This window comes from Impatiens glandulifera, chromosome 6, assembly GCF_907164915.1.
Source record: "Impatiens glandulifera chromosome 6, dImpGla2.1, whole genome shotgun sequence".
In the NCBI taxonomy this organism is placed as follows: domain Eukaryota; kingdom Viridiplantae; phylum Streptophyta; class Magnoliopsida; order Ericales; family Balsaminaceae; genus Impatiens; species Impatiens glandulifera.
The window spans coordinates 51,704,865-51,727,463 of NC_061867.1; the positions used below are offsets into that span (position 1 = coordinate 51,704,865).

The 22,599-nt window shown below is 30.0% G+C and overlaps 1 protein-coding gene across 1 annotated transcript; it reads right to left on the minus strand.

Annotated features, from left to right (window-relative positions):
- Positions 1-212: 212 nt before the first annotated feature.
- On the minus strand, positions 213-2,648 carry LOC124943819 (serine carboxypeptidase-like 48). Its single transcript, XM_047484290.1, has 7 exons — positions 2,323-2,648; positions 1,493-1,513; positions 1,161-1,422; positions 946-1,089; positions 720-870; positions 539-639; positions 213-467 (listed from the first exon to the last, which is right to left on the minus strand). Exons 1-7 carry the CDS (start codon positions 2,646-2,648, stop codon positions 213-215), a joined length of 1,260 nt encoding a protein of 419 aa, XP_047340246.1.
- Positions 2,649-22,599: the final 19,951 nt, after the last annotated feature.

Here is a 22,599-nt window from a genome sequence, read left to right on the forward strand (position 1 = left end):
AGAAATGTCAGATGTCTATATTCTTTAAGTTCTCCCTTCACAGCACCATCGACTTCATATGAAACTGAGAAAGTATTATTGAATTGTCTCTGACCCGGCCAATTCATCGTAGTAACCCACCTATAGATTCCTAAAATAGTTTTGTTGCAAGTTAATAATGAGTTGTTCTAATAAGAAAGAAAGAAAAAAAGTTTTGATAATTCATTACCAAGCTAATTCATGATGAGATCTCGATCTCCTGCATATATCAAAACCTTAATTCCATCTTCAAGGAGTGTAGGAATTTCCACTGCATGATTCCTCATATGATCATTAATCATCGCATCAAAAACAATATCGCTCAAGGATACAAACCGAATATTGCCAACTCCAAGGGACATTTTAACCGATGCCTTATTTAACATTTTTTCCATATACGAGAAATCATAACACATTTCACCCACACGTTCCTTCCGAGTGTCGTAATACTGTAAGCACCATCGATATCGTTACACTCACAACAAAAATAAATAAAATGTAACATTCATTCATTCCTTACATTTCTATTATAACCATAATATCCCAATAAACGTTTGAATATGGCAGTACAAGAAAAATATGCATCCCTACAGCTGATTCCTCCTCCTCCTATCCTTGCATCTAAATTTTATTTTTAAAACATGATCATGAAAATTGAGACAATATATATATAAATATATTGTAAAAAAGAGAAAGATTACTGCATCTAGCTGCGTCTTCCTCGCATTTTGGTATCAATTTCGCGACACTTCTAACTCCAATTTCTGTGATCAGTCCATTATTTGAAGCATAATCTATTAATGACTTGTATTGAATAGCAGGGTGTGTCAATCCATTTCCAATAGCAATACCCTGTTGTATAAATAAATTATCATCACAGAGATGAATGAACTGAAATTAATCAATCAATTAATTAATAAATATTACCTGAAGGTTAATGTGAGCTCCATCTCCGTTATTGTTTCCATTGCGAATCCGAGAGGCTAAGGCAGGGATATAGTGACCGGCATATGATTCTCCTGTTATGTAGAGACCGTTCCTCAAATATTGAGGATGTTCATTGAAAAATACCTTACATATATGATAATAACAAGATCAGTATTCATTGATTGTTTTTGTAGAAGTTAGCTAAGAAATTAGACCTGCAAGAAGTCATATAAGTCATTGCTAACACACTCTAGATCGGTACAAATATCAGACTCATCTGAACTATAGCTGAAACCGGTGCCTATGGGCTGGTCGATATAGATTATGTTCGACACCCGGTCCCAACCAAAGTCATTCCAGTAAAGAGTTTGGTTCATAATCTTGTAAGGACCGTTTTCATAAAACAGACCAATTGAACTGCTGGTTCCAGGTCCTCCATTCAACCATATCACAACTGGGTCATTCCTCATACCCCTTCTCGACTCAAAGACCAGGTCCTCCATTCAACCATATCACAACTGGGTCATTCCTCATACCCCTTCTCGACTCAAAGAAGTAGTAAAACATCCTGAATCACCAAATCCAAATAAGGGTAAATGCATGATTGAATACATTACAAATATATATATATTAATTAAGTAAAACTGGCATAACAACCCCCCCAAAAAATAGGGTCATTCAAAATATAACAATCCTGATCTTAGTGCTTTTTATTATGTGAGATTGTTTGATTAGAGAGATTGATTGATATTTGGACTTTAAATTTTTTAATTATTTTATCTAAAATATAACTATCATTTTATTTATATAATTATTTTTTTCTATTAAAAAAAATACATTTCATTTAATTATTTAAAATTCATTTTTATTCAAGATAGATAAAATAATTAAGGGTACCTTGATCTTTAATCAACCAAAAAAAATGTTTTTTTTTTCAAAATTATAATTCAAAACTTTGTTTTTTTGAAAAAATTATAAGAAAATCCAAAAAAAAAATATCAGACTAGATTATTTCGATTCTAATAATTATTTTTTTAGGGTTGGTTTAATAGGGTTATTTGTATATTTTTATAAATTTTTGAGTATTATTTATCTTTCAAGTTTGTTTACTTACTAATAATATTTGTTGGTGACACTATTTGTAGATCATATCTAATCCTTCCTTTTACCTACATGTTATTTTTTTTCTTTCATTTTTTCCCAGTCAATCCAAAATGTTTTCTTCATTTTCTCGTATCCATCCTAATTTTTGAATCAGTCCTTAATCAAAGTAATTCTGGTGGGAATTAAACCCGTGATCTTTTAGTCTCTTATATTGACTCTTAAATTACATTATAAAATTTTCAGTTAATGTTGCATTTTAGAAAAGACAAGTACCTTGCATCACGCGAGTGAGGAAGTCGATAATAGCCTGCGTAATGACCCAAATTTTGAATCGAAGTCCCTTGATCACCAAGGGCTTGGAGGTGGAATTGATTTTCGACCAATGATGATGACACTGCATCAGGTAATCGACGGGGAGAAAGGTCACCAGAGTTGACGGTAGAACTAGGAAACAAGTTTAAACTCTTGATAATCCTCTCCACTTCCGTAATAGTCGGATTAACCTTTGATGTTCGCAGGGATGACGGTGATGAAAGAATTGGACATGAGAAGAAAAATATAGGAAAAAGAATTAGACAAGAGAGCCCTCTTTGTGCCATATAGATTTACATGTAATATTGTTTTGTTGGACTGGAATTTATAAGAAGATTTGCATGTGTACAGTGTGATAGAGATAATAAAATACCAATGTTTTTTTTTCATATACCTCAATTCATTGTTTATTTATAATATTTTTTATGCTCAAATTCTTTTTATTCGATTTTATTTTGGAATTAGTTCTATATTCAAGAACTTAAGAATTTATTTATCTTGGTTTTTTATTATTGTGATATTTTAATTATAATTGTTTATACATATTATAAAGATATAGATAGAGTAGTGAAAATAATTTAAAACAAGAATTTATAAAAAAAAATCAAATTATTTTCTAGGCTCCTCAGGGCAACTAATGTCGTTTTATCAGTTAATTTAATTAGCTATATTTCAACACTCATTGTTTAGGAACTCAAATAAGTTCGTTCTTGTTGTGACCTCAATAAATTGTATTATTGTTGAATCATTTCTATTAGAAATTTTAATTTTGTTAATTATTATTATATTTTAATATTTATATCATATTGATTTTGTAGTTTTATTTTCTATTATTTACTAATTAATATTTTTTATAAGTAACTCTAATTGATTTAATAAGAAATAATTTTTTTAAAACATATTAATTTAAATAAAATATACTTTTAGGTTGTAATCTCAATTTTATATACTTTCACCCAAAACTTTAATATAATCCATTTCATTGAGCAGATTGCTTAACTTTCAATACAAATATACTCAAATTTAATTTAGGCAAACAATAAGGAATATGCAGTTTATTCTTTCTGGATTTTAAAATAATTTACAAAATAAATGGACACGATTAATTTTATATATAAAAATAATAGGATATGAAAATATTTATTGTTATCTAACATGATTTAGAAAATTTATAAATTCTTTGTTTTTCTCAAAAGTAAATAAATAATTAAGTCTAATAAGATATTGTGAATCTAAAAAAAAAAAAAGTACATAATAAAAATAATTGTTTTATACTAACACAATAATATGTAAATTATTTTTGTATTATAAAATAGATAAAATAAGAACAAAATATATATAAAAATTTAATTATTTTTTGTTAATAAAAAAGTATATATATCGTATTAATAAATATAATGTAAGAGTGGTTTTTATAAAAATATATATTAATAAATATTATTAATAATTTATTTTATCAAGTAATTAATTATATTTAATTTATTAAAAGATCAAAGTCACATGACACATCATTCAATGATTGAAATATATAATATATATTATGGTTAATATTAAGAAACTCAAATATTTTACAATATAATAAAAAACTATTACTGGGTTAAATTTATATATTTTTTTATTAAATAAGATTTGAACTTTAAGCTCTCTTTCTATTTTATTTATAATTTTATTTATTTTTGTTATTTATGCATTTAATCTTGAATAATTTTAATAAAATTCAAAATAATAAAATAATACTTTTAACCAAGATAATTTTTTTTCTGTGACCATAAACAATTTGTAGGTCTTCTTTTTCAACTTATTTAAAAAGTTTGCGATCTTAAAACAATTTTACCTTGTCTTTAAGGATGGTATATACGATCCGAAATTGGTCTACCCTATACACTTTTTAGAAAATGTTTAGTCGATTACCTTGTTAAGTTATGTGGCTTATCTTTCTCTTGAATCTCGTAAAATTAAATTAGATCGACTCTCTAAAGAATCATCTCGTCTTAAATTGAGATGAGGAAGATAGACATGATTTTGGCTCATTTTAAGAGTCGCAACTTAGTTTGCTCCGAGAGAAATAAGAAATAATTTTTTAAAAATTCTTTTGGGCTCAGCGCTTAGTTAAAGGACCTTTGTCCCTATGACCCACATGCCCTTCCAAATGGAGAGTCTATACTACAAAACATTTGACAGTGAAATTTTTACACTTTTATTTTGCTTCCAAACCTGAGTTATTCATCTAAGAATATAGCCTAAATCTAAAAAGACTACGCTTATTTCATTCCTTTAAGATGTCTATGGTGTTTTTAGCTTTAGACAAGACTAACATTATAATTATGACGGACCCAAGATTCGGTAGTGGGGTGGGCTTAAAAAAAAATTATGGTGGGCTAAAATATAAAACGAGAATTTTTTTGATAAAACAAGTAAATAAAGGTAAGTTTTACCATTTTTTACTAATTAAATAAACAAAATAGTAAATTCTATTGAATTTTAATAAAAAAAATAGGGGTTAATGTCACATTTTCACCGTAAATTTTTTTTCTTAGGTGTGGACTTCAGCCCATCCGAGCCCCTACATAGATCCGACCCTGAATATAATGTACTTGACAAAACATTAATAACGAGAGGGCTTAAAGGAAGCACAAATGTGAACATGTCCGAAATTGAATTTTTATTAATTTTTTGTTAGAATAATTATATTATGTCATTCAATTATTTTTTTAGATTTTATAAATTATTTATGCATAAATAATGGCTAATGAAATCGAAATGGCCAAATGTCTAAAATCAAACCAGCCTCAAAATACTATTTAGAGATGTTTTTACCTCTAAAGTTGGCTTAGATAACATAAAGTCATAATTGGTAAGGCATATACATGAGATACAAAGGGATGGTGATCAAATCCCATTCAAGAACATAATCACAACATCCAACAATGGCTAGGAATCAAGCTGGAGTTTCAAATTTTATCCAAATATTCTGCCTAACATTAGATTGGATTGATTATAAAGATTTCTAAAGCCACAAACGGAATTCAGTAATTGATTTAGAAATTGCATGAGTAAGTTAGAAGGCCAAATTTGTCTTATGGCCTAAGCAAGAGCTTCACCGGAGCAATAAAGAAGGTGACCAGCATATTATCAATTCTCACAAACATGAATTCCTACTCTAATCAACCTAGAATCATCCTAGGAAGATAACAACGATCTCAGATTATCACAAGAATTGTTAGATAACTCTACCTAACACTTAAGAAATAATTAACCATTTTTTCAAGAATTTTGTGCATGTGCTCAAACTTCAACACAACAGTGATTTTCTTCCACAAAAGGTTTCCAAATCGATTATAAATGATTCTAAATCATCTCTTTCAAACTTATGCTTGAAGGAGAGAATTTAAAATTTTCAACGGAAGTTCAAATTTAGACAAATTTAGATTATGATGATTCGTTATAGTTCTGATATATTATATAGTTCCTAAATCATTCCTAGATCATCTTAGAGCAAACAGATTGAAGAACTGCGAAGAAATGAGATAGTTATGAACTCAAGAACTTCAGAACCAAATTCAATCAAGTTCTCGATTATAGGTAAAATTGATCCTTACAAGTAATGTAGAAAACTTTCTAAGACCTTCTAGCATATTCTTATGCCAAAATCTCAATCTTAGAGAGCTCCTATACAATTTGAGGATTTTTACGACGACTTACAACTCAAATTTCACTAACTTCCTCTCTAACTCCCTTCTAATTGACCTAGGATAACTATTTATATAAATCATAACCTCTAATATAATGCTTAGAATTTTTAATCTAGATCTTTCCAAAATCTTAATAATCTAAAAGCCAAAAACTTTTCTTCACGGCCCTAGCTTATCGAGCCTTTGTGACTAATTTAGTTTTATTTGAGTTGTCTATAAATAGGGTCCTTCTATCGCGTTTATATTTGTTGGTAAAAAAATGGGACAACAGATTAAGCATGTAGCCTACATACACACTTAACCATTTAACCAGATGCAAAATTTGCCACCTAACCGACTCAAACTCAGAACTTTAGGGTGAGAATATTCACCTCTTGTTGCCGCTAAGCTAAAAGTGGGGATTATATTTTTTGGTCATAATTCACTTTAATTGAGTTTATAAAAAAAAAAAAGTAAGAATCCATAATGTCTGTTTTCCTTATTTATCTTATCTCTAATGCAAACTTTGAACTTTGCATAAATAGATTATTTTAAAATATTCAATCAAATTTATAAGCATGAAAATTTAATATACCCCAATTTATAATTTTAAAATAATATTTTGAATTAGAAAAATTCAAAATAATCCCAATGAGAGATCAAAGTTAAATTAGGATTAATTATTATGATAATTAAATCTTTATTAGAAAAATTAATCAAAAATCAAAAATAATTTGGGATTAAAATATTTTATTCATTTTACCCAAAATAAACCCAAATAGGGGTTTAAATGATTTAATTATAATTTTAGACATAAATTATCTGTAATTTGTAGCCTAAAATAATTAAATAAATATCCCAAAATACCCAAAAATAAAATAAAATGAACATAATTTTTATTATGTTTTCAAAAATATTTTGTGTATAAATTTGGTGAAGAAAAATGAAAGAAGGGATGATACTTTAATATTATTATGGGCAAATTACCTAGGTAGCCCTCAAATTACTTCCATCGCTTACCTTTAGCACTCAAATTATTTTTTAAAACAAATTACCCCTTAAACTCTTTGAAAGGTCACCAATGACCCTCAAACTATCAGAAAGGGTCACTAAAGGACCTTCTATCAATTTTTCCGTTACAATATAACATCCCGAATTAAAACCCTCATTTTTAATTATCATAATGACTCTTCATTTTCAACCATCATTCTTAACTTTACATCTTCTCTACGATAACCTACTTACATAATACCGTCTTTCTTTTTTCCATAGATTTGTAGAGAGAAGAGTCTTCTAGAGAAGTATAGAAGTCCTAAGTTGTGATCGGTGCGAGAGAATGGTCTACTAGAGGGATAAAGAGAGACAGAAGATAAAGTTCATGGTATCAGAGCAATGGCTTGGATGATTAGACCTAGAAATTGTGATTTTAGTTCCAATTGAGTATACGGTAAGTATTTGTTGTTGTATACCTAGTTCTTAGTTTTCTTCCTTAAGATATATTATTTTTAAATATATTGTTCCATGTATTAGTTATAGTTATCTCATTTGTACCTAATTATAAATCATTTTTCAATCAATCATTTATCAACCATCACATCACTAATTTCATATACTAAAATACCCTATATTTTAAATTATTATTTTTATTTTATTTATATATCAATACCTTTTAAGTATTTTTATCAAAAATAATCATCTCCTCAAAATCATCACCAATTATTATTTTTTTCTCCCTCTAAGTTTTTTCAAAACCCCAATCCGAACTAGGCCTATTATATATATATTATGTAACTTAAATACAAGATATCTAGATATCTAACTATTATTTAATTGTCTTTTACCTTACCAATTCATCTCAGTAATCCACATATAGATTCCTTGAATAGGTTTATTATGAGTTAATAATTATTTAATATAATAAGAAAGAAATAACAAAAGTTTTGATAATTCATTAATAAACCAATTCATGAAGAGAATATATACAATCTTCATTAAAACCTTAATTCCATCTTCTTCAAGAAGGGAGGAATTTTCACTGCACGATTCATCATCCAATCATTAATCATCGTATCATAAACAATATTACTCAAGGATACAAACTGAATATTCCCAACTCTAAGGGAATTTCTAACCGTGGCCTTATTTAACATTTTTTCCATATACAAGAAATCATAACACATTTCACCCACACGTTCCTTCCCAGTTTCGATATTCATTCATTCCTTACATTTCTATTAGAACCATAATGTTCCAATAAAAGATTGAATATGGATGTACAAGAAGAATATGCTTCCATACAGCTCCCTCCTTCTTCTCCTATCCTTGCATCTACATTTTATTTTTAAAACATGATCATAAAAATTGAAACAATATATATATATATATATATATTGCAAAAAAAGAGAAGATTACTGCATCTAGCTATGTCTTGCTCGCATTTTGGCATTAATTTGGCGATATATCTGACTTCAGTTTCCATTGTGAATCCGAGAAAACAGTCCTTACAAGATAATCAACAAATCTCTCATCTGAAGCATAATCTGTAAATGACTTGTATTGAATTGCAGGGTGTATAGCTGAAACCGGTGCCTGTGGGCTGGTCAATATAGATTATGTTCGTCACCCAGTCCCAACCAAAGTCATTCCAGATAAGAGATCTGTTGATAATCTTGTAAGGACCGTTTTTATAAAACAGACCAATTGAACTGCTGGCTTCAGGTCCTCGATTCAACCACATCACAACGATTGAGTTATGGAGCATACACTTATAATAAACTCTACATTGTTAATTAGAGTTTATTGGGTTTGTATTTGGTTTTGGGCTTGAGCCTGACCAAGAGTTATTTAGGTTTATTATCTGAATGTTTACCCTATAAATATGTGATTATTAAGATTTTACATGGTTAAGACATAATTCTAGAGAGATAAAGTGTGAAACAAAAACTCTGTATTCTTTCTTCTTCTTCATATGAAATCTGGTGGTGGCTAAAGTGGATGTAGCTCAATTTGAGTGAACCACTATAAATTTGTGTCTTCTTGTGTTCTTCTTTCTTGTATTTTTACAGATTGTTTCAAGCTGGTCGGATTTGGGAGATACAAATCCTAACAACAAATGGGTCATTCAATCTACCCCTTCTTGACTCGAAGAAGAAGTAAAACATTATGAATCGCCCAATCCAAACACGAGTAAATGATTAAACTATATTGTAAATGTTAGAAATTAAAGTAATAATAATAATAATAATTAAGGAATCTTTTTGTTATTCAAAAGTCTCTTGGATTGTCTAAGCCTCTTGGTCTTATCTCTAGTAATGAGACTCTTCATTTCTCTTAGTTAATGTCTTAGTTATGCTTTACTTTATTTAAGGTTTGTAATCGTGTTTTTATTCTAATAAATTCAATAGACAGAATCTCATTCTAGTTTGTTTTTCATTCTCTAATTTTTCTATTCATTTTCTAATATATGTCTTCACGGTTCGATCATCGAAGTCCTGATTGTGACTTCATTACATGGTCTCAAGTCTATTTATAAAGAAGAGTCAATGACAAATGGTGGTAGTGCTTCTTTATGTGGATGATATAATCTTGACGGGCATTAACTATGATGAACAACCTATTGATCAAATTCAGAAATTGTAGAAAAATCGATGAGGATAAATTAGTCCTAACTAATTCCATGTAAGAAGAGCAAAAAGTTGTCCCAGGTTTTTTAATTTTCTCAGGCTGTGTTCTACTCGGGAGTGGGCTACTTTTGTAACCTCTACGCATTGAGGATCTAATTTTACAACCGGAAGTGGTGGTGTTTCAACTTAAACCGCTGGCCGATTTTTAATCACTAACTTCCTCTTCCTCTTACGTTGTGTTCTAAGTGGGAGTGGGCTTCTTTTGTAACCTTTATGGGTTGAGGTTCTTTTGCCCAGATTTTCTTAATCGATTACTCTATTCTTTGTGAGGAATCTTCGGGTGATGATGATTCAAGTATAAGTTTCCTCTTAAACTTCACCACTTCGGATTGATGATCTATGGCAATAACCGCAGCCTCCACCATTTTGGGTGGTGTTTCAACTGGAACCTTATCAGGTTGATGATCTATGGCAATAATCGCATCCTCCACGACCACTTCGGGCGATGTTTCAACTCGAACATCTACAGGTTGATGATCTATGGCAACATTCGCATCCTCCACCACCACTTGGGGTGGTGTTTCAACTCGAACCTCTACGGGTTGAGGTTCTTCTACAGGGGGTGCCTATAGCCTCATATAAGACATGGATGGAGGAATCAAATAGGATAGATGAGTTGAACTTCTGTTGTTGTGATGATGTTGCTATATCTTCCAACACTTGTGTTTCTTTTGCTATATTTTGTGCAGATCTAGTCATGTTCTGTGTAGATATATAAATATTGTCTAATGTATTTTTAATGATGGAGGAGGTTGATACATGAGGCTCATCCTCTCCAATCTGAGTGCCTTCCACATTATCTTTCACATGATCTGTCACTTGATCTATTAGATGATCTGTAACACGATCTTCGAAATAATTTGCCAAATGATCTTCTAGATAATCTTCCACCTCATCTACCACAATCTTAGACTCATTCTGGTAGGTGATTGGAAGTGGAAGGTGTCCAACATCACTTCCATATCTGAATCCTCCTAATATGACAATATCAGAAATTGTTGTTCGTAAGGAAGTTGGAGTTTAGGGACCGTAATCCTATCTATATAGAACAACTGAAATAATAAACAATATGTTAGAACATTTACATTGATATTTGAATAAACCACTGAATTAAAGTACTCACAAAAATTATTACAATGAGAAATGTATGTGATCCAAAGAAATGACGAGTTGCATTCTTCTTCCACTACTGGCATGCTTCAACTAAGTCTTTCATTGTGAATTGACACCAATTCAAGTTTAAGATATTATTGACATTAAATATAGATTTTAAGAATTTAAAACCAGCATGCACAAAAATTGGATAATAGAAGTGTACATAATTTACTGATGCTTTCGAATGTAAGTGTATACATGCACTTTTGATTCTGTGAGGTAAAGAGAAAGTTGCTAACAACGTAGACTACAACATCTATCTTAAAATTATTATGAGATTCTCTGTTGTTTAGAATCATCTTTGGAATTACAATTGTTTTAGGACCGAAACTATTTTGTTTCATTCCCCATCGTCTCCTCCAAGTCCTCAACCGTTCATCATATTCAACGAACTCTATAGAGTTTCCAATAGAGTCAATAATTTCAGTTTCTCCTCGGGATGGCCAGTACGCACTGAACATCATCTTCCTAAATTTTTACTTTCTTGTCATTCCGTAGGTTGATCATAATTACTACTATCGTTGTTGAATTCGAATGACCTAACGAGGTGTCGAGAGAGTTCGTCCAAACATTTTGAAAGTCCAAGTGTAAGAAGCCATCCGAAGCTTATGGTCTTCACGACCTCTTTTTGTTCTTTTTTCATTTGTTTTATTAGATTGAAAAAACCTTTTGACGAGGTCCTAGTCAAAAAAATGTTGTGCTCAGATTTTTTTAGAGAGGGAGGAGGTGAGGGATCTGAAGAAGATGGAACATAGGGTGAGGTGGGAACTAGAGGTGAGGGAGAAGAGGGTGTAGTAGGAGATGGAGATGAGTGAGTTGTAGCAGTAATGGCCATCGACGACAAATCAACAACGGTTCATTTTATATACTCTACCAAAAATAAACACGATATTGCGAATAAAGCCAAAGAAGAAAAATGATATTAGTAATGAAAACTAACATAAAATTTCAAATAAATGGTCCTAAACATGGTCATGTTTAGCACTAACTTTCTCGAACATCGGGACCATTTATTCCTTAATATGGTAATATTCTGGACAAAATGGTCATAATAATGGCCAAAATCTAACATTTCTGAAAATGTCTAGAACATATATAAATGATTCAATGTTGTTTTTATTTCTAGACTTATATAAATGAAAATTTTTAAAACTGCAAATTCAATTGATGTCCTTTCTAGACCTATATAATTGAAAATGTCTAGAACTACGAATTCAATGCTGGTGCTATTATAGTCCTATATAACTGAAAATCCTATAGAACTGAAAATCTAACTTTGGTTAGATTTACAAATTTATATAATTATAACTAAAAATCCTATATAAGTATCATTAACATGTAATTACACACTATAATCTGGTTTACTATGACACCTTGCTAGGTGTCCTTACAATATCATGTCATCAAATCTCCTAACCCATATATAGAAACCGAAAATAGAAACCAAAAATATAAATAAAAACAGTTTCAAAATATTCAATCTAGTTCTCGAACATGGACATATTTAGGATAATCGTGACTACATGATGATCATGTTCAGGAACTTACATTCCCTTAGTGTTGGACTTGGATGTAGTTAAAGGAAGCTGATTTTCTTAAAAAGTAAAATGATTTTAAAGTTTTAGTTGTTCGGTAACATTGTTGTTTGCCATTGAATTGAAGGTTTACCATTTTCAAACTTGTTAAAGAAGATAATTGAAAGAAAGAAGAGATCACCGAAGTCTGAAGTTGCGGAAGAAGGAAGAAGAAAGCCGTAAGAAATCGCTGCAATCGCCCCACAAGAAGGAAGAAGCGAAAACTCATAAATAAAAAATGAGGAAGAGAGGGAACTAAGAGGGATTTTTTTTTTAGCCCACCGGGCATTTTTATCCACTCTAACTGTCAGTTGGGGCTTCGTTGCGGGAGTCGGTGCACCAATTTTTATTTTTAACAACTCAATTAGAACCATTTATGTTTAGAATAAAATTAACTTATTTAGGCCTTGTACGGATTGGGGTTATTGTAATAACCTAGAAGGGGGAAAATAAATAATGATTGGTGGTGATTTTGAGGTAGTGAGAATATTTTTGGTAAAATTACTTAAAGGGTATTAAAAATAATAATAAAATAATAAATAGTAATTTAAAATAATAGGTATTTTAGTATTTGGGGTAATGAATTGAATGATGTGATTGATGAGAATGAGTAAAAAGAAGATTTAATGAGTTGAGTTATTTAAATAATCTCAACCAAACAAGGCCATAGTCAATTATTTTAGTCAATTATTTTTTATGAAATTAGATGCTCTGTGCCAAGAGCCAGAGTCGACACTGTATATGATCTAAACTCTTTTATTTGAAGATAACATGTATAAATAATAGAAATAATTAGTATATATATAATTAATGTTTAAAAAATTGAGTAATACTAGCTATCTTCTCAATTAAATTAATATATTTCAAATATATATTATTTTTTTCAAATAAATTAATAGATAATAAGTAATGTTTCCTTCAATTTTATTATAATTCTTCATTTTATTTTCTTCAATATTATAGTATAATTTTATTAATCTAATATAAATATAATTTGAAAATATTTTAGAATAGATTTAATATCCTATCTTGTAATAATTTTAATTTTAGTTTCAAACCATTGATTTTTTTTTCTAAATTATAAGTTAAAAAATATAAAGTTTTTTCATTTTTTTAAAAGCTAATTTTATTTGCCTTAAATGTTTTTCCTGATTTTTATACACACTTGAATATGAGTACATATAAATACATTAAAATGACAACCGTGAAGGCACAACAAAGATCCAATTTCCGGTGAAAATAATTATAGAAATATATAAACATCAAAATAATAATAATAAAACGTAATAATAATTATATATAAATATAAACACACATTTTCGATCCCGAATTTATATTTTTGGTGGCTTGAATAGCCGCTACAAGGATGCAACAACTTATCCGATTTTATCGTGGGAGCGTGTGGTCGCCGTGAAAATTGGATCAAACAATCGGTAAAATGAGTCTATCAAAAATTTCAAGAGAAGTTGAAAAACATCTTTTCTTGGTGATTCTTCTAACATTAGAGAATGTCCTATTTTTTCCTTTACCACTTAGATTTGATTAGTGTTGTATTTTATTTGATTCAAAATCTATTTAGTGTAATTGAATTTTTTCTGACGGATTTTTTAGATCTGAATAGTTCTTCCAATCTTTGGTGGGTCGTTTGTTGTTCATATCATTCAATTGTATTGGTGATGTTTTCTCGAGTTCGTTTCTGTCCAACTTTTAGCAGCAAAAGAGACAAAGTTATCAGATTTGGAGTAATTTTTCATGCTTTGAATAACGAGTTATTTGATTTGATCTTCAATATGGGCCTCCTATATGTATCCTCCCATGATTTGTACGAGTTTTTACTATTTCGGTCATAAATGTATATGGTCAATTATCATTTGGCAAGACAATTTTTGTTGTCATTTACCAACCCTCGACAAAAGATAATTTCAATTGTCGTTCAGAATATTTGGTTAATTCGACTAGCTCTATTTCAACACACATCGTTTAGGAACTCAAATGAGTTCATTCTTGGAGTGACCTCAATAAATTGCATTATTGTTGAATTATTTCTATTATAAATTTTAATTTTGTAAATTGTTATTATATTTTAATATCTATATTATCAATTATTTGTAATGATTTTGTAGTCATATTTTCTATTATTTATTAATTATTTTCTATACATAGCTAATTGATTTAATGATAAATAACTTTTATAAAAATATATTAATTTAAATAAAATGTCATACTTTTAGGTTGTAATCTCAATATAATATACTTTCACCCAAAACATTAACGTAATCTGTTTCATTATATACAGGCAGATTTCTTAACTTTTAATACAAATTTACTCAATTTAATTTAGGCAAACAATACGCAATATGTAATTTATTCTTTCAAGATTTTAAAATAATTTACGAAATAAATAATTAATTATGTATAAAAATATAATAAGATAAAAATATTTATTTATATCTCACATGATTTAGAAAATTTGTAAATTCTTTGTTTTCTCAAAAATAAATAAATAATTGAATCTATTAAGATTATCAATAGCTTGGATATGGTTTATAATTGAGCAGTACAATTCTTTTAAAATTTTTTAAAATGATCCTATTTCTCACTCAAATAGGTGATTTCTCACTCAAATAAGTGATCTCTTTGCTCACAAAGAATCATTAAAAGTGATATGCTTATTATCCTCATCAAAAAATATATTTTTTTCATTATAGGATTAATCCTCAACAATAAATTTTCAAGTCAATCAATTAGGCTGTTCCATTGAACCTAGTTCTTGAGACATCTAGTTTGCATAGGTTGAGTTTTCCTTCATATTAATTTATAGTGGGCTAATGTCTTAAAAATAGTTCAAACTAACTATTTATTCAATAATTTGATTAGTAGATTTACAATGTTATCTTTCAATTACATAGTTAAATTTGATAACTTCATTAGAGAGTATAGTTTAATGACATTATTTATTAGACGTGTATGTCTAAACTTGTCATTGACTCTAAATTTGTCCAATTTCAAATTACTAGCACAATAATTAGAAATTTTTGTTGGTACATTCTTAAATAATCTTGGAACAACTTTTAATAAAAAGCATAGTCATTTGTATATGATTACCGTTTAAACATTTTTTTTATGAAAATATTGTTTATTTGGCTAACTAGTAGACAAAATATATTTGAACTATTATGCGTTCGTGTAAACAATTACATATTTTCATAGAAATTTTTATTTTTCGACATAGGTCAAAATTTTAGATTATAATGTTTAATATATGAATCATAATTTATAAACGTTATAATCTATAATTTTCTTAGAAGATTTTCATACATAGATTGTACTTTCAAGTGTAAACAAATTCACTTGTAGACGTAAAGTCTTTCATTTAATAATATCAATATATCATTTGATAACAATATGATATTTCATATAGTGCAATTCACATCTTAATGGATTTAATGAAGGTGTTGTTGAGATAACTAGTGTCTTCATTGACCATAACCATATCTTGAGTCCTAGAAAGTCTAGACATCTTAGATCTCACAATATTCTAGATCCATGTGCAAAGAGAAGATAAAATTGGATTTAAACGGCAAAGTTAGAATTATTTTGTCAAAAACACATCAATCACTTGTAGTTGAAGCCGGTGGATATGATAATATGACTTTTGATGAGAGAATCTACATAAACTATATTTCAGAAGTTAGGTAGTTTCGGTTAAAAATGGTGATGTCGAATCGCTATGTCCCTATTTCTACCAAATGCAAAGAAGATGTTTAAATTATTTTATGTATATGATGTGGACGAGGAAAATCGGATAAAGAATATCTTTTGGACTGATGGAAGATGTAGGTATGCATACGAGTACTTCTCAGATGTAATTACATTTTACACAACGTATTTGACAAACCACTATGATATGCCATTTGCTCCTTTTATCGGTTTTAATCATCATGGATAATCAATTTGGCTAGGATGTGGCTTACTGTCCAATGAAGATTCAGAGTCATTCATTTGTCTTTTCAAAGCATGGTTGATATGTATGAACGAACATGCTCCAAAGGCAATAATCATTGACCAATGTCAATCAATGGCCATTGCAATTGAAAATATATTTCCGAACACCCATCATCAATTTGTCTTTGGCATATAATAAAGAAACTCCCCATCAAATTGTATGCACATGTTCATTATAAAAGTATAATAAAGACATTCAAGAACATTGTCTATAACTCAATCACAATCGAGCAATGTCAGGATAGTTGACTGATAATGATAGATGAATTTCAGTTGCAAGACAGTAATTGGTTGAACTCCTTGCACGTAGAACGTGCAAAATGAATTCCTGTGTATGTTAAATACCACTTTTGGGCAAGCATGTCAACATCTCAAAGAAGTGAATCTATGAATGTTTTTTTGATGACTTTGTTCATTCTAAAACATGCATAAACAATTTGTACAGAAATATGACAGGGCCCTTAAGAGGAACATAGAGAAAGAAAAAAATTGGATCTTCAATCGTATAATTCAACTGTTTCAATTATGAGTGGGTATTCATTGGAAAAACAATTTCAGAGTGTATATATAAACGATATTTTTAAGTTTTTCTCGAATGAGGTGACAAAGTTAATGTTCTACGACACCTCCATACTTGAAGACGATGGAAAAACAACTACATTTGGAGTGGTGGAGACCATACAAGGTCACGATGAAGAAAATTGGAGAGATATTTTTGTAAAGATAAACTTCATCCTAACGGAGACTTTTGTAAACTATCAATGTCAACTATTTGAGTTCAAAGGACTCCTATTCAAACATATTTCGGCAATTTAGAGAAGAATGAAGATGAATATGGTGCCAACTAATTATATTTTGGACCGCCGGCATAAAGATAAAGAAAAATGTTATCAAAGTATCAATAACATTTATGATTTACATATGGATGACATTGAAAGAAATCGATATAACTATCTTACTTTCATGATGCAAGAGCTCCAACAAATTGTAGCAAAATCTGTTCATAATACTTCTTTTTTGGCTGAAGTGGTGAAAGAAAAGAAGGAAAAGTTTATTGCATATATTCTACAACATTCGCTTCAACACCAACAACTTATGCACATACACCTTCTGCACCAACACCTTCTTTACAAACCCCTTCTGCACTAACACCTTCTGCACCAACACAGTTGATTCACTCTCCCGTGAGAGTAAGGGTTAGAGGTTAACTACCAACCAAATGTAAACAATCTGTAATCGAAAGAGCCGTGAACAAAAGGGGTTGAAATAAGGTTAGTTTTTGAGATGTGATATTATTTATATATTTAAAAACTGTTATAAAAACTACATTGAAATGCAAATTACATTGTTTTTTGTATTAGGGTAATACAACAATAACAACAACAATGGAATGATACAATCTTCACTATATATTCCTTCACATCACTTTTGTCCTTTCAAACATTTCCAGAAGATAATACTTGTAGGGACAACATTCAACGTTAATGTTTTAATATAAAAGAAAGGACATTTATATAGGTCTATAATGTCATTTTCAAAAATGTTACATTTTCAGTTATAGCATCAAACATTTTCAGAAATGTTAGATTTTTCCTATTATTGGAAATGATAGATTTTGGCCATTTTCAGAAATGACGATGTTCTTGACCAATTGGCCATTTACATGACCATGTTTGGGACCAATTGGTCCAGAACATGACCATGTCCAAGACAAATTGGTCTAAAACATTCAAAGTAATTTTCAATATGATGTATCAACCAACCAAATATTCTAAGTAATTTTCAATATAAGAAAATTTTATTAATTTAAAATTCATTTCATATATAATGTAGCAACCAAACAATGTTAGAAATGGTATTAATTTACATTTTCTATCAATGTAACAACTTTATTTAATTTTTCAAGTAATTTGACATTGTTCAATTCTGACCTCAGGATCGACGACCCATATTCTTTCCATATTGACTCAATTACTGCAGGTTAGTAAAGATAATTCTCAAACAATGTTAAAATTGTATAAATTACATTTTCATCGTTGTTAATACGAAGAAGCGGTCTTGTTTCTTCTCCTGTAAATGAGTCCATTTGCCACATGCAGTAAATTCCACAATCTATTTCATTATCACAATCTTGTCAAGGAAATTTCATAATATTGAATGCAAAGTCAACAATTCAGGGTTAAACATGACTCAACGAAAGTTACCAAAACTTTAAGCGGCGATTCCCGAGTCAACAATCTTCATGAATTCAACAAATTTATTTTTCTGTTTACCAAGGCAAGAAAAAAATATAAACATAAATGTGAAATATAAACAGTTTTAGATAAATAAATTCAGCTTATTACCAAAGCCTTAGATGTATCATATTTTTCCTCCCACTGTAAATTTTCAGGCAATAAAAGGTTGTCAACTAATTGGATTTCTTTTTTATTGTTGATGCAATACACATAATAATGAGCATGTTCTAAAATAAGAAATAAAAGTTGCAAACATGACCATTATTTAAGATATTATATGGTTAGGTAGTTAAAAAATGTGAATGTTCTAAAATATTGGAGAGGTTTCTTACAAAGTTAACCTTCTTTAAGTCTTCAAATGTAAATGAAATAATTTTATTTCTTCTTTAATTATATTGTCAAAACATTCAACACCACAAGAATGCGTACTCTACAAATGAACATCATATTAATAATATATATATATATATAATATTCATATAAAAAAACTTACTTATGTAAAATAAGAGAAGAAAATTTTCCGGATGTTGTTAGGAGTTTTCTTCTATGTGCGGTGATTGATCAATTGGCTCCAGGCATCAATTATTCCAGAGTTCAAATACGTTTCACTTTTCAGTGAAGGCATGTGTACTATATTCAGCGTGACTCGATCACTCTGGAATAAAACTTCACTACAAAGACAAATGAAGAAAACACATCATAATAAGAGTTTCAGAAAACATTATAGTGACTATGAAGAGTTCTAAAGATATTACCTTAAGTCAGAATTTGCAAATATGAACTACGCAACCTGTTGATCAAATTTAGAAATTCTAGAAAAATCGATGACATAGGATAAATTAGTCCTAACTAATTCCATGTAAGAAGAGCAAATAGTCGTCCTAGGTTTTTAATTTTCTCAGACTATGTTCTACTCGGGAGTGGGCTACTTTTGCAACCTCTATGCATTGAGGTTCTACTTTTACAACTGGAAGTGGTGGTGTTTCAACTCGAATCACTGGCCGATTTTTAATCACTAACTTCCTCTTCCTCTTAGGTTGTGTTCTAAGTGGGAGTGGACTTCTTTTGTAACGTTTGTGGGTTGAGGTTCTTTTGCCCAGATTTTCTTAATCGATTGCTCTATTCTCTGTGAGGCATCTTCGGGTGATGATGATTCAAGTATAAGCTTTCTCTTAAACTTCACCACTTCGGATTGATGATCTATGGCAAAAACCGCAACCTCCACCATTTTGGGTGGTGTTTCAACTCGAACCTTATCAGGTTGATGATCTATGGTAATAATAGCATCCTCCACGACCACTTCGGGCGGTATTTCAACTCGAATATCTATGGGTTGATGATCTATGGAAACATTCACATCCTCCACCACCACTTGGGGTGGTGTTTCAACTCAAACCTCTATGGGTTGTGCAGATCTAGATATGTTATGTGTAGATCTAGAAATATTGTCTAATGTATTTTTAATGCTGGAGGAGGTTAATACATGAGGCTCATCATCTCCAATCTGAGCCCCTTCCACATTATATGTCACATGATCTGTCACTTGATCTGCTAGATAATCTGTAACACGATCTTCAAAATAATCTACCAAATTATCTTCTAGATAATCTTCCACCTCATCTACCACAATCTTAGGCTCATTCTGGTAGATGATTGGAAGTGGAAGTCGTCCAACATCACTTCCATGTTCGAATCCTCCTCGTTTCATTTTCATTTGAATCCTACTTCTCAGATTATTATTATTCTAATATGACAATATCGGAAATTGCTATTCGTAAGGAAGTTGGAGTTCAGGGACTGTAATCCTATCTATGTAGAACAACTAAAATAATAAACAATATGTTAGAACATTTACATTGGTATTTGAATAAACCACTGAATTAAAGTATTGACAAAAATTATTTACAATGAGAAATGTATGTGATCCAATGAAATGACGAGTTTCATTCTTCTTCCACTACTGGCAGACTTCAACTAAGCCTCTCATTATGAATTGACACCAATTCAAGTTTAAGATATTATTGACATTAAATATAGATTTTCAGAATTTTAAACCAGCATGCATAAAGATTGGATAAAAGAAGTGTACATAATTTAATGATGCTTTCGAATGTAAGTGTATACATGCACTATTGATTCTGTGAGGTAAAGAGAAAGTTGCTGACATCATAGACTACAACATCTATTTTTAAATTATTGTCAGATGCTCTGTTGTTTAGAATAATCTTTGGCATTACAATTGTTTTAGGACCGGAACTATTTTGTTTCATTCCCCATCATCTCCTCCAAGTCCTCAACCGTTCATCACATTCAACGAACTCTATATCGTTTCCAATAGACTCGATAATTTCAGTTTCTCCTCTAGGGATGGACAGTACGCACTAAACATCATCTTCCTCAATTTTTACTTTCTTGTCATTCCGTAGGTTGATCATAATTACTACTATCGTTGTTGAATTCGAATGACCTAACGACGTGTCGAGAGAGTTCGCCCAAACATTTTGAAAGTCCAAATGTAAGAAGCCCTCCGAAGTCTATGGCCTTCACGACCTCTTTTTGTTATTTTTTCAATTGTTTTATTCGATTGAAAAGACCTTTTGACGAGGTCCTAGGTAAGAAAATGTTGTGCTCAGATTTTCTTAGAGAGGGAGGAGGTGAGAGATCTGAAGAAGATGGAACGGAGGGTGAGGTGGGAGCTGGAGATGAGGGAGCGGATGGAGGGTGCGGTGGGAGCTAGAGGTGAGGGAGCGGAGGGTGTAGTAGAAGACGGAGATGAGTGAGTTGTAGCAGTAATGGCCATCAATGACAAATCTGTCGTCGAGGGTCGACAACGGTTCATTTTATATACTCTACCAAAAATAAACACGATATTGCGAATAAAGCCAAAAAAGAAAAATGATATTAGTAATGAAAACTAACATAAAATTTCAAATAAATGGTCCTAAACATGGTCATGTTCAACACTAATTTTCCCGAACATCGGGACCATTTATTCCTGAATATGGTAATATTCGGGACAAAATGTTCCCAATAATGGTCAAAATCTAACATTTATGAAAATGTCTAGAACATATATAAATGATTCAATGTTGTTTCCATTTCTAGACCTATATAACTGAAAATGTTTAGAACTACAAATTCAATTGATGTCCTTTCTAGACCTATATAATTGAAAATGTTTAGAACTACGAATTCAATGCTGGTGCTAACTGAAAATCTTATAGAACTAAAAATGTAACTTTGGTTAGATTTGAAAATCTATATAATCTCTCTATATATAATAATTCTTAATTTTTAAAGTGTCCGGATGGCCGGGTCGATAGCTGTGATTAATTTGGATACTTGGGTCGGATTGTGGGTTGACCCGTCTTAAATTTAAAACGGTTACAAATAAAATAAAAAATGCTAGAGGTATGTTTTGAACTTGCAACCTAACAAAAACAAGTACAACCTTTTACCAACTAGGCTAATAAGACTTTATATTTTAAATTCAACACCAAATTTGATGAACGCTGGACGTTTTAACATTAATATAAATTCAATTTTTTAACTAACTAATATATATATATATATATATATAATAATGTTGAGTAAATGGATACTTGGGTCGGATTGTGGGTTGACCCACTCATAAACTTCAAATGATTAAAAATAAAATTAAAAATGTTATCCGTAATTTTTTTTCACGGTTTTTTATATTATTAATCGTGCAATTAAATTAATATATTTCAAATATATATTATTTTTTTCAAATAAATCAATAGATAATAAGTAATGTTTCCTTAAATTTTATTATAATTCTCCATTTTATTTTCTTCAAAATTATAGTATAATTTTATTAATCTAATAACAATATAATTTGAAAATATTTCAGAATAGATTTAATATCCTATCTTGTAATAATTTTTAATTT

What these genes read in the sequence shown, in the direction of transcription:
- LOC124943819 (XM_047484290.1), bottom strand. Translation starts at nt 2,648, where the DNA reads ATGGCACAAAGAGGGCTCTCTTGTCTAATTCTTTTTCCTATATTTTTC. An exon ending in CCTCACTCGCGTGATGCAAG is followed by an intron (nt 1,514 to 2,322) that starts GTACTTGTCTTT and finishes TTGGTGATTCAG; the next exon opens with GATGTTTTACTACTTCTTTG. An exon ending in ATGTTTTACTACTTCTTTGA is followed by an intron (nt 1,423 to 1,492) that starts GTCGAGAAGGGG and finishes CTTTGAGTCGAG; the next exon opens with AAGGGGTATGAGGAATGACC.